Source organism: Plectropomus leopardus, chromosome 3 (assembly GCF_026936395.1).
Source record: "Plectropomus leopardus strain MGB_pleo_1.0 chromosome 3, ASM2693639v1, whole genome shotgun sequence".
Classification (NCBI taxonomy): Eukaryota; Metazoa; Chordata; class Actinopteri; order Perciformes; family Serranidae; genus Plectropomus; species Plectropomus leopardus.
The window spans coordinates 5,905,814-5,917,917 of record NC_142178.1 but is presented as its reverse complement, the minus strand read 5'-3'; the positions used below and the strand labels follow the sequence as shown (position 1 = coordinate 5,917,917).

The 12,104-nt window shown below is 38.0% G+C and overlaps 1 protein-coding gene across 1 annotated transcript in view; it reads left to right on the top strand.

Annotated features, from left to right (window-relative positions):
• Positions 1–11,575, top strand: part of spock3 (SPARC (osteonectin), cwcv and kazal like domains proteoglycan 3) — a 28,568-nt gene extending 16,993 nt beyond the window's left edge. Inside the window, exons 4-11 of the mRNA XM_042484895.2 lie at positions 1,201–1,309; positions 2,787–2,895; positions 3,045–3,153; positions 4,790–4,903; positions 5,034–5,255; positions 7,080–7,142; positions 7,246–7,383; positions 8,824–11,575. Coding sequence (XP_042340829.1) covers positions 1,201–1,309; positions 2,787–2,895; positions 3,045–3,153; positions 4,790–4,903; positions 5,034–5,255; positions 7,080–7,142; positions 7,246–7,383; positions 8,824–8,975 — 1,016 coding nt within the window. The 3' untranslated portion in view covers positions 8,976–11,575. The remainder of the gene's footprint in view (positions 1–1,200; positions 1,310–2,786; positions 2,896–3,044; positions 3,154–4,789; positions 4,904–5,033; positions 5,256–7,079; positions 7,143–7,245; positions 7,384–8,823) is intronic.
• Positions 11,576–12,104: the final 529 nt, after the last annotated feature.

Here is a 12,104-nt window from a genome sequence, read left to right as displayed (position 1 = left end):
GTCAGAAGTAGCCTCTATTACCAGCTCCATCTGTTTTTAGCTGTAAAGATACTTAATGGTATTATGGCTTCCAGTTCAGCATGAGAGAGACACTGCCAGTAAGTAAAGAGACAGAGGCTAGATTTAACACACACGCACACACACACACACACACACACACACACACACACACACACACAGATCTCTAACACCTCTCCACACAGCTTGAATCTGTAAAAATGAAAAGGAAGTACACGGTTTGACTAAGAATCATTGATCTTGGATTTCAAAGAACAAAAGGGAGATGTAACCTTGGAAGACTTTCTCTCTGTTGATGCTCATGGGCTCAGTCTCTCTAGGAAGCTCTTTGAATAGAGAGGCCGTGTTTTGTAAACATTTGTTTATAGATTTTATACATTTAATGGGTTGTGCATAGATATAGTATACCCCCCCCAACACACACACACGATTAAACATATTTCATTATATAAAATACCAACATTATTATCATATTAAAATAATTATAGTATTATAGTAATAATAATCATTCATGTTATTATTATTATTATTACTGTAAGTAGTAGTAGTAGTATTTAGTAATTATTATTATTTAATAATAATCGTATAATAATAATAATAATAATAATAATAATAATAATTATTATTATTATTATTATTATTATTATTATTATTATTATTGTTGTTGTTATTGTTGTTAATATTAATGGCATTTTCATTGTCATTATTTTTATTGGACCAAAATATAAATAAATAAATAAATAAATAAATACTTGAAAATGGATTAAAGGTGAAACTTTATAATTAACAATCACAAATTTAAAAAAAGGAACATCAAAATAAAATATAATTAAAAAGAAAATGCCACAGACACTGTAAAAACAAAACATTTTTTAAACTCAAAAAGTTAGTGTCCAGGCTGCCTTAAACTTTTAAGTCTGACTGAATTTGAGAAGACGAGCTGAGTCATTACAAAATTACCTCAACTTGTCTTCTCAAAATTCATCAACTTAAGATTATAAGGCATGTTAAATCTATTTTTTTTATTTTACTTTGCCTGAGGGGCTGACTTTGGTAGCATTCCTCACAATGACATAGTTTATATCCATCAAGAGGATGCATTTTGGTTGTACACAAAAATACAATATACATAAACACACTGAAAAGAGTTGATTCTATGTCTTGTTTTGTGTTTTTTTTCAGGCCTTGATCCAGCCAAAGATCCCTGTCTGAAGATCAAATGTAGTCGTCACAAGGTGTGTGTGGCGGAGGATTATAAGACTGCCACTTGTGTCAGCCAGAGGAGAGTTAGGTAAGAACACACACACACACTCATACACACTTGCTCATTTAAACAGGCATACGTTTCGAAGCTGTCCTTCAGCAGCATCAGAGAGGTGGCTGGTTTCTCTTTTCTTTTTTTTCCCAGCTGGTCCACTGGTTTCCCGGCTCTCTTGTGACCGTTGTGCGACATTACTGTTTAGTCCAATTACCCGAGCACTGGCACTGCCTTAACAACGGACACAAAGTCCTGCCAAGTGATATGAATGGGCTTTGTATGCATGTGTGTCTGTCTGGGACACTGCAGACTGGACCGAGGGCAGTAACGCCATACTGACCTCATTTCCCATTCTTAGCAACAACACAATTACCAACGCATACTGCCAGCAAATCAGAAAATAATCACACATAAATCCTAATCCTTGTCTCATTTCTGAAATGGATGTAAGCACAAGAAAATACATCAGAGATACAAAATGCTTAGAAAACATTATGAAACAGGGATGATGAACGAGATAATGGGCCTCATGCAGCAACATTCTCTCAAATTTCTCTTATATTGTCTCTAAGAGACAATATAAGATTAAATATAAGAGAGGTCAACTTCAGATGCACCAAACTTCTGCAGTAGTGAAAATGACATAGGCTCACTGTTCAATAAAGAAAGTAAATGTGATTTTAGGGGAATGTATTGAAGTATTAAAAGTAAAAGTACACATGCACAAAGATTCATGCAGAAAGTTTCAGCTACACTTGTATATTTTCATATTTTTGGTTTATGTGAAAAAATCTTAATTTGTAAAGTAGTTAATTAGTTTGTAAAGTAGTTAGTTAGTTATCTAATAATAGCAGTGGAGTAAAAAGTGTAATATTTCCCTCTGAGGTGTAGAGGAGTAGAGAGAGTGGCATAAGATTGAAATACTCAAGTAATGGAACAGTAACCTTAAATAAGTACTTAAGCGTAGTACTTGAGTAAATGTACTTAGTTACATTCCAACTCTGGTCAGCAGAGAGACGCACAGAAACTGATATTACAGTAACTGGGATCAATGCACCAAGTATAGTAGTATACCTTTAGCTCTGAAATTAAACAATCCAGACATTAAAATTACTCTAAAACATAATCTAAATTTGATGAAATTAAATCCATGCATTTTTAACCTTATTTTTCCTTTGTTGGACAACAATTCGTGGACTGTGAAAGCGAGTTGTTTTTCTCTTATCTTGGTATGAGCGCTTTGGACCACTTGTAAAATTTTCTCTTACCTAAACAAAAAGCAAAAAAAAAAAGAAGATAAAACAGTGGTGAATCCCCACAATCAGTGGTTACTAAGAAAATAATAACAAATACTGGATACGGGCAAAAATAAGAGAAAATTTGTTCATGTATCATTTCTAGCATGAGGCCCATTGTGATGGAGAAAATTATTTGAAATATTTTTCTTATGCATGCAATCAGATGTTCAATGTGTGGGTGTAAAATAAGTCTTCTTGAATAATATCTCTAGTTTTAAAGATGCCAGTTTGTACCAGAGTCCAGGCTCAAAGTGCAAACCGTGCCCTGTGGTTCACCCCGCACCCGTCTGTGGAACTGACGGCCACTCCTACTCCACCAAGGTACCCGCATGCCCAGTCTGTCCCCCATAACAGAGACATCTGAACACATTCTTTTCTTTTTCTGCTTCCTCTTAATTAGACACACATCCTGATTTCCCTTCCTTTTCTGTCTCGTCCCCTCTGTCCCTGTCTCTGTCTCTCCTGCTCAGTGTAAGTTGGACTACCAGGCGTGCATCACAGGAAAGAAGATCGCCGTGAAGTGTTCTGGCATGTGTCCTTGCCCCTCCCAGCCCGAGCAGAGCTCTGCAGAGAAGAAAGGTACACAGTTCTGCATGCATGAATGCACACTACAGGCTGGGGTATTTTACAGGAGAACCAGTAAATTCTCCTCAATTAAAAAGTCTGCTGTGGTGTCCGAGCATCCTTCCTGACAAGCTAAAGCTTTACTGCACTGATACATTGAAGGCTGTGTACACTGAAGCCCTCGAAGTCTCATTGCAGTTGTGTTATTTCATCTCCATCTGGGAGTAGGGAATAAGTGTTTTTTTACATTGGGACAACTGGGACATCTTCCCACTTCTTTTTGAAGTGGCCGATTTTGTCTGCATCACTTTTTAAAAGCATAATTTGCAAACAGCACCAAGAAATGTAAGCTAACAAAATAAAACACTGTGAAAAAGGTTTGTTTGCACAAAAAGAAAACATGATGTTAATATAGAAGACACAGATTGTACAGTGTCAAAAAAGTAAGGAAAGTTGATCACAGGAAAATAAATATTAGAAAGCAACACAGAATGTCTGAGAGTCTTACTGCAATATAATGCATTAATTAAAGAATAATAGATTTTCTTCTATATAAATTAACTTCAACCATAAATTTGTGCATAGAAAATCACCAGAATGCAGGAAACAAAGTGTTTGATGCTCAAAATGTTGGGTGGGGGGACCCTCAGACCCTACATCTGTTGTGTGTGCTCCAATAAGCTATGCCCTCATAGCCTAGGTTATTTGATGCTACTTTTTTTCCCTAACCACTGTAATTATCTACTCTGACCTCATGCTGATCCCCACAATACATATGCAGTATGAAAAATTATGTATGTTAAAGATCATTTTATATTTGAAGGAAAACAATGGGATGAATCATATTTAAATCAAGAAGACAAGGACAGTATCTTAAAAGACAGCAAATAAATTTAAAACAGCTATTGTATTAATACTAAAATAAACCCACCCCATCCCCTCCCTCAAAAAAATAAAAATAAAAAAATAAATAAAAACAATCAAGCAACACGTGATTTTAGGGCAACGGTGTCAGTGCTTACTTTTACTCATATTTGCTGCTGCCTTGAGAGAGGTACAAGGCTAGAACAGCCATTAGTTCCCTCAGCCAGGTTTAAAACTGGGGAGATGAGTCAAATTTCCAGAGTCTCAACATACATGTTTTGGTAATTAACATGCCATACACCAAAACTGTGTGAGCATTATGATCCAGCTGTTCCAGTGTTGTGGAATGTCCAAGTAGTGGGTCAGGATTTAAAGTATTTAAAGTAAAGCGTAGAATACCATTGAAACAAAAGACACCAAAAATAATATAAATTATAACACGTCCAGAAGTAGTGAGCAAGTGTCCCCTCAGCTGCCTTTGCATAAAGGGGATAGATAAGGAATATAAGAGTAAAAATGATAATAAGAAAATAAATAAGAACGCAGCCTATGTGTAACTTTGATTTGAATTAGCTGCACCATAGAGTTAATAGAACAAGATTCTATTCTTAAAGATCTTTTTAAATTTAGGGTTAGAGTTAGGGTGTTTGGTTTTTTTGTTTTTTTATTTTTTTTATTCATCTTAGCCCTTGTCCCCATCATTTTTCAATGCACAGTGACATCCTTAAGTAGGGGACAATAAAGCATCATTTTATCATTATGAATCGTGGGTGTTGTTGTTCCTCAGTGTGCAGTGAGTCGGACCTGAAGGAGGTGGTGAGCCGTCTGAGGGACTGGTTCAGAGTGCTGCATGAGAACGGCAACCACAAGAGAGTCAAGATCCAGAAGCCGGAGAAGAACAGTGAGTCACGTGGGATTACAAAAGCAGAAGAAAGAGAAAAAACTCAACATTTTGTCATGTGTTATCACACTGATACACTGAGATACCTGACTGCATCTACCCTCTCTTATTTTTAACCTTTTCCCCGCAGAGTTCGAGGTCGGGGCGTCACCTATCTGTAAGGACCCTCTTGGCTGGATGTTCTCCCGGCTGGACACTAACTTTGACGTCCAGCTGGACCAATCAGAGATTAAGAGCCTCTACCTGGACAGGAACGAGCCGTGCTCTGACGCCTTCTTCAAATCCTGCGATACACGTGCTGACCAAGTGATCACCAGCTCTGAGTGGTGCACATGCTTCCAGAGGTACACAGGTACGTACGTTTTTTTGCATACACTCACACAAATACAAACACTAAGAGTGCATTCACACCTGAATATTCGCACAAACACAGTTTAGCTTCAATCTCTGTATCTCACAATGTAAGATATCTGATTTTATACAAATCATTTTCATAGTTTTCATATATAACAAGTAAAAGGAATATGAAACATGAGCAAAGCCATAAGTTAGCCAAACCTTCTTTGGAGGACAAAACAAATTTAAAGAGACAAATTTAACAAATTTAACTGTCAGTTGTAAACATCCATCACAACAGACTGACTTTAAGTTTAATCTCTAACCTACTTTACGTATCCTAGTTTTTTTTGTGCACAATCTGCCTGAGTAAAGAGGGATTATTATCAACATTTTGGACACAATTTCAGTTTTAACTTAAATAAAGTGGTTTTGAAAGGCATTTTGTTTTGGCATTAATGTTGGCTTGTTTACAACCTGTCTCATCATATGTGTCCATAAGCCCTTCAAACCTGGTTTTAGTGATTTTTATGCCTCTGTGCTGGTAAAAGCCGTAGCCACTGGCTTTAAGTTTTTAGGTTGTCCATCCGTCCATCCATCTGTACATCCATCCGTCTATATGTCTGTAAATAATTCTGTCCATCCCATTCTCATGAATGCAATATCTCAAGAAGGCTTTGAGGGAATTTCTTTAAATTTGGCACAAATGGCAACTTGGATGCAACAATGAAATGATTACACTTTGGTGGTCATAGAACAAAGGTCAAGGTCACGGTTGACCTTGTCTTTCTTATTTTTTGTGAACATGATATCACAGGAACATAATGACCTGATTCGAATTTGGTGGTCCAAAGGTCAAGGTCACTGTGACCTTGCATCCGTCTCATTGTTGTGAACCCAGTAACACAAGAAGGCCTTGAGGGAGTTTCCTCAAATTTGGCACAAACGTCCATTTGGACTCAAGGATCAACTGAAAATTGTTTAAGGTCAAAGGTCAAGGTCACTGTGACCTCACAAAACATGTTTCTGGCTTCAACTCAGGAGTTCGTATGCCACTAAATTTTCCACAAATGTGTAATAAGATATAATGATGAGGTTCTGAAATTTTTATACCCAAGAGGTCAGAGGTCAACTGTGACATCATAATGTTCTGCAAAAACACTTTTTTGGCCATCACCCAACATCACATCTCAGGAACAGAAGGAAAGACATTTGGTCAAATACTGAATTGGTGACACTAATATTGGGTGCCCACCTTGATGATTGTAGAGATCTTCTGTGCTGCCGAGGGAAAGATGTGTGTGAAGCATTCATATTTTCACAGACATGGAAACTGTAAACGCAACTCGAGCGGTGCACCAAGGCATTCGACCGTGAGGCAGTAATTCTAGTTGTACGTTTGCAGTTACATTTGTGAGGGCATTGATAACATTACCTCGTAGGAATGATGGCCAAAACTCTGAAAACAAGACAAACAAATCAGAACTTTTCTTTCATTTCTAAGCTAACCCCTACAGACGTAGAAATAATAGACACCTTTTTCAATCAAAATGGCATATTCTTCCTTGGCATATACAGAATACATCACTGAACTCTGTATAATACAGTGACAGTGCATTAGAATGCCATTGTATGAGACAATTAGGAGTTCTTTTGGTCATAAAGAAAAAGTATTTACAGATGAGTCACCAGAATTGCACTTGTAAAAGCAAAGACGGATAACTAAACATCACGACGAAAGCAAAAAGTCCACAAAGGCAAAGTTCACCCAAACAGATGCATTCCCAGAAAAGCAGACCGCTGCAGTTTGTTACCAGCCTCCCTTGTCTCTCCTTTTCAGACTCCCCTTGTAAAGCAGAGCTGTCCAGTATCAACAAAAAGCAAGCGGGGAAGAAACTGCTTGGTGAGACACACACACTCACACACACTCAAAAGTGCAAATGCACAAAACGTGTGTTAATCCTAACTCTTAATGCGCGTCTGTGTGTTTTGGCTTGCATGTATAGGCCAGTACCTGCCGTCCTGTGATGAAGACGGTTTCTACAGGTCCCACCAGTGCCACAGCAGCAGCGGCCAGTGCTGGTGTGTGGATCGCTATGGCAACGAGGTGGCCGGCTCACGCACCCATGGCTCTGCAAACTGTGGTAAGCAAAACTCTAGGGAGGGAGTGTCATGTTTCGGTGTTTGAGGAAGAAAACAAAGACATTTGCAGTTGAGGCATCATGGAGGAAATAGTTAATAGATATTTGTGTCAATCATAGCCTAGACAAGCTCAAAACCATTACACAAATTAAACTTATCATCTGATTGCTTCGAGGCACTTTTATTGCAACCAAATGTCAAACAAAACATTTTTAGACAACCAAAGTGTCACTTTTAACTTTCATGAATTGAAAACACGCTAAAAATAATGATTGATGTAGCTATGCCTATACTCTACATCACTTTGAGCGTTAATAACATTTAAACAAGTGAATTATGTAAAAATGTATCCCCAATACAGTTTGCATTTCCTAAGATAGCAAAGCAAAGACCTGCCCTACTCTCCCTTAATTTGCCTCTGGTTGTCTTACCCAGACATTCTTACCATAATCCAAACCAGTATCATTTCTCTAAACCTAGCCAATCCGACCACCAAAAGCAACGTTTAGTAGCAAATCAGAGGGAGAGTGGCGCAGCTCATTCCTCCACTGTCCTAGGAAACACAAACTCACGTACAGTTGTCATGAATGTTGAAATTAGCTACAGTGACCAAAACCGTTTTTTGCATGAGACTGTAAACATTTTAACAGGGGGTCTGATGCTGTTTTTTGAGCCAGCCCCTAGTGGTCATTAGAGGGCCTGCAGTCTTTGGTTCTTCCGCATTAGCTTCCTTTTACAGCCTCAGAGGTTGGTGTCAACACATAGTTTTCTGTTTTGTAATGCATAAAATCAGTGAATTTGTATTTCTATCATACACTTAGTGCTTAGTCTGCAACGGTGTTTTGGTGGGTGGAGCGTGTCAAGTGGCATCCACATGAATTCCAGGACACAAGGTTTCCCAGCAGAACATTTCATTGTAACAAGATGATCAATGATATTCACTTTATCAGCCAGTGGTTTTAATGTTTTGCCTGATCGGTGTATTATTGTTATTGGAATGGATTGACATTTTGCTTGCTTGCCAAGAGTTGGATAACAAGATTGATACCACTCTCTATTACTTCACTTTGAAGCTACTGCTGCCAGCCGACTAGTTTATCTTAGCATAAAGACCGCAAACAGGAAGCCTAAATTTCTCAAGGGTAACAAAATCCACCTGACAAACTGAGAAATATCATGTTATATGTATAATTTCTAAAAACACAGAAGTGTATGAACAAGTCATGATTTAACAAAAGTTATGTGCTCAGTGTACTTGTTTACCTCTAGAGCCTTGACCTGGGAGTTTTACAGGTTAGGTTGCTTTATGCCAAGCTAAGCTAATTTAAAGTATATACTGACCGTGTGGACATGAAAATGGTGTCAATTTTCTGTTATTAGTATCTATTATTTACTGAAACAACCCCTATAATCGTAACATTTTGTTTATTCTCCATCTCCAGGCGTGATTTTGGAGTCTTCTGGAGACCTCGGCAGCGGAGACTCGCTGTTCTCTGATGATGACGAAGATTCCTTCGTCCTTGATGACCAGGCGGGTATGGACGACGAGGACGATGAGGATGATGATGACGACAACGATGAATACCTGTCGTAATCTTTTCAAAAAAAACAAAACATCACAAAAAAAAGAAAAAAGAGAAAACTGTTTGTTTGGTCAAACTGCACGTTTCTAGGTGACTTCCCAGGCAGATACTTAATCGTACTAACAGCCTATGGACTACTCTCTGTGTATTGTTTGTTCATACGTTAAAAAAAAAGAAAGAAAAAATATTCCTGGCAAACGTTTATGATTTCTCTTCCTCTCTAAGTAAAAAAATATGATTGGTTAATGGCACTTGTTCACTTGTGTGTCAGCCAACCAGAGAACATGACAAGGACTAACCAACAACCAATCCAGTGCTTTGGATTCGGTCACGTTGTGCAAAGACCTCTCCCTTCATTGGACAGTCCATGTCTTCTAGTGTGTCCTGTCCTTGTGCAGCACTCTGATGCCTGAGTGTGTTGATGCCTGAGGCGCAATGTTAAAGAGATTTCCCTCCTCTTCATTCCTTCATCCTCTCTTCCCCCCACCCGTTTACTCCTTATCAAATGTTCCTGTGTATAGGTGGGATGTCGATGATGTAGATAAGAGAATATTGCACTCTTTAGGTTTCTTTTGATCTTGATTTGTAACTGTGACTGTAACTGTGTGGAAAAACAAGATAAGAGTTATACATGCTTCATTAGGAGAATTAAGGCAACAACAACACCAACAACAAAAAAAAAAACAACAGTTGGATAACAATCAGAACCGACATGCTAGCTGTTTTCACAGAGACACAAATCAAGTCAAATCATCTCAAAGGCTCAGCAAAGACAAATTACTGCTTGGCCAGTGGTGTTGGGGGGTATTATTATCTATTTTTCTAATCCATTGTTGGACGAATACAGAAGATGAAACAGATTTGTCGTAGCATGTCTAATACTGCGTGATGTCGTTTCAGTCTGTAGAACCAGAGGCTAAACCTTTGTGGAACTCAAAAACATAATGGAGCTGGAGGGTGAAAAATCCCCTCAAGCGTGTACAGATGCACTTGCATAGTTCGAAACTGCTCGAGCCGCAAACTCTGTGTGATAAAAAAAAAAATGTTTACTGACCTTTCATACGTCAGTGAGCTCAAAGAAAACCTCATCGCAGTTGATGTTTTAAAATTTTCAGATGTTGAGTCTTAATGTGATTTGAGCACACAGCGTAACAGAATAAATCTCTTGCACAGTAATAAAACCACAGAGCCATGCAGACCTGTTGAAAATGTCTGGCAGGAGATAAAGGGTAAGGTGTGCCTTTTACCGCTGAGGACAGATGGTGGGGATGGTGTGAGGAGCATGCTCACTGGACCGACTTAAGCTTGTCATTACACTGCATAAGAGTGGCTTTACTGTCAAGCTCGGTTTGGGTTTTGGTATGGCTTGTGTTTCGGGTCTCTCTTATGATGGTGTTAACATAGGCCATATTTCAGATCTTTTGATTTGTTACATAGGATAGCTAGAATGTAGAGAAGCACAGATATACTTAGCAGTTAAGGCATTAAGAACACTTAGATTCAGCTGGATTTGAAAATGTTTTATATATTAGTACACTGGCTAGAGGAAGCTTTGGTTTAGACAGCTTTATATATAATATATATATATATTAAGAAAAAGATTATCATCTTACAGTGTTTTGCTTTTACTTTGTTTCAAAAGCTTGATTTGTACCTAACCACATATAGTGTATATCTGTCAGGGTTGAAAACTGAAACTGATTCCAGATTTGTGTTCTTGACAAGTCCCGGTACTGTTGATGCAGGCCTGGGATTGGCTGAGCTCCTGTGTTAATTTTAGAAGATCTCCTATTTTAATTTCAGCTACTCATCTAAATTAATCTCACCTGATCTTCTTTGTTAATTTCAGCTGTCTTCTACTTTTCAGCTGCTCTCCTATGTTAATTTCAACTGCACACCTAAATTAATTTCAGCTGATCTCCTATGTTAGTTTCACATGCTCATCTAAATTAATTTCAGCTGATCTCCTTTGTTAATTTAGCTGCTCTCTCATGTTCATTTCAGCTATCTCCTAGTTTTCAGCCACTCTCCTATGTTAAATTTTAGCTGCTCTCATATGTTCATTTCAGCTGCTCTCCTATGTTCATTTCAGCTGCTTGCCTAAATAAATTTAAGATGATCTATGTTAATTTCAGCTGCTCTCTTATGTTAATTTTAGCTAATCTCCTATTTTTCAACTGCTCACCTATGCTAAATTTCACCTGCTCTCCTATGTTAATTTCAGCTGATCTCCTTTGTTAATTTCCAATTGCTTATCTGCCTTTGGGCTTCATTTTGAATCAAACATCTGTTGAAATTCCATGTTAAGACCTGAAAAGTGCCATCTAACTGTCCAATAGTTGTTGTTTGTTTGTTTTTTCTCTCCCCTCATTCCTTTTAACGTGGAATTTCAATTCACTTTAGAAACTGGGAAACATTTCAGTCTTATTAAAGTGTGCCGTTTCATGGGTGTGATGACATGCAAATTGTTTTGATGACCTCAGACACTGTAGCCACTCTCAACCAATCACACACTGTCATCACAGCTCTGATAGTGTTTAAAGGTTATGATACAGATGCATTTTTTTACAGTGTATGTATGATTTGCTGAAATAAAAGCTATATTGACCAATGTTTGCGTGGCTGTCTTGAGTACTATATTTGGAGGACAGACATGAACATACCAGGGAAAACTCGTTTCCGTGTTTCTGTTCTGTGTTTTTGTTTCAGTTCTGTATTTATGTGCCTCTGTTAGACAGGCTGCTGGGGCTCTGTACTATAAATGTTGGGGATGGCTAATTATATGTGTGTATTTGAACTGAGAAAAGAAAAGTAACATGTACAGCTGCTGTTTTGAAGTGTAATGACGAAATGACACAACACCTGCCATAAGTGGAAGTGAAAGTATTTATGCATCGCCTATTCAAACGTAATTTAAAGAAGAGCTGACAGTTGTCAGGAGTGACAGACTCTGCTTGTTTGTAGGCAATGAGTTCTCTGTGCAGGAACATTACTGCATTATGTAGGAGAAGAACAGGTGAATATTTTATGAGCCACCGTCATGGCCACACCATACATGTATGCACATGGGACACGTGAACACATGAAGAGCAAAAACACATACACTAAATGAATAAGTACAGGAAAAAGCACATTTATTG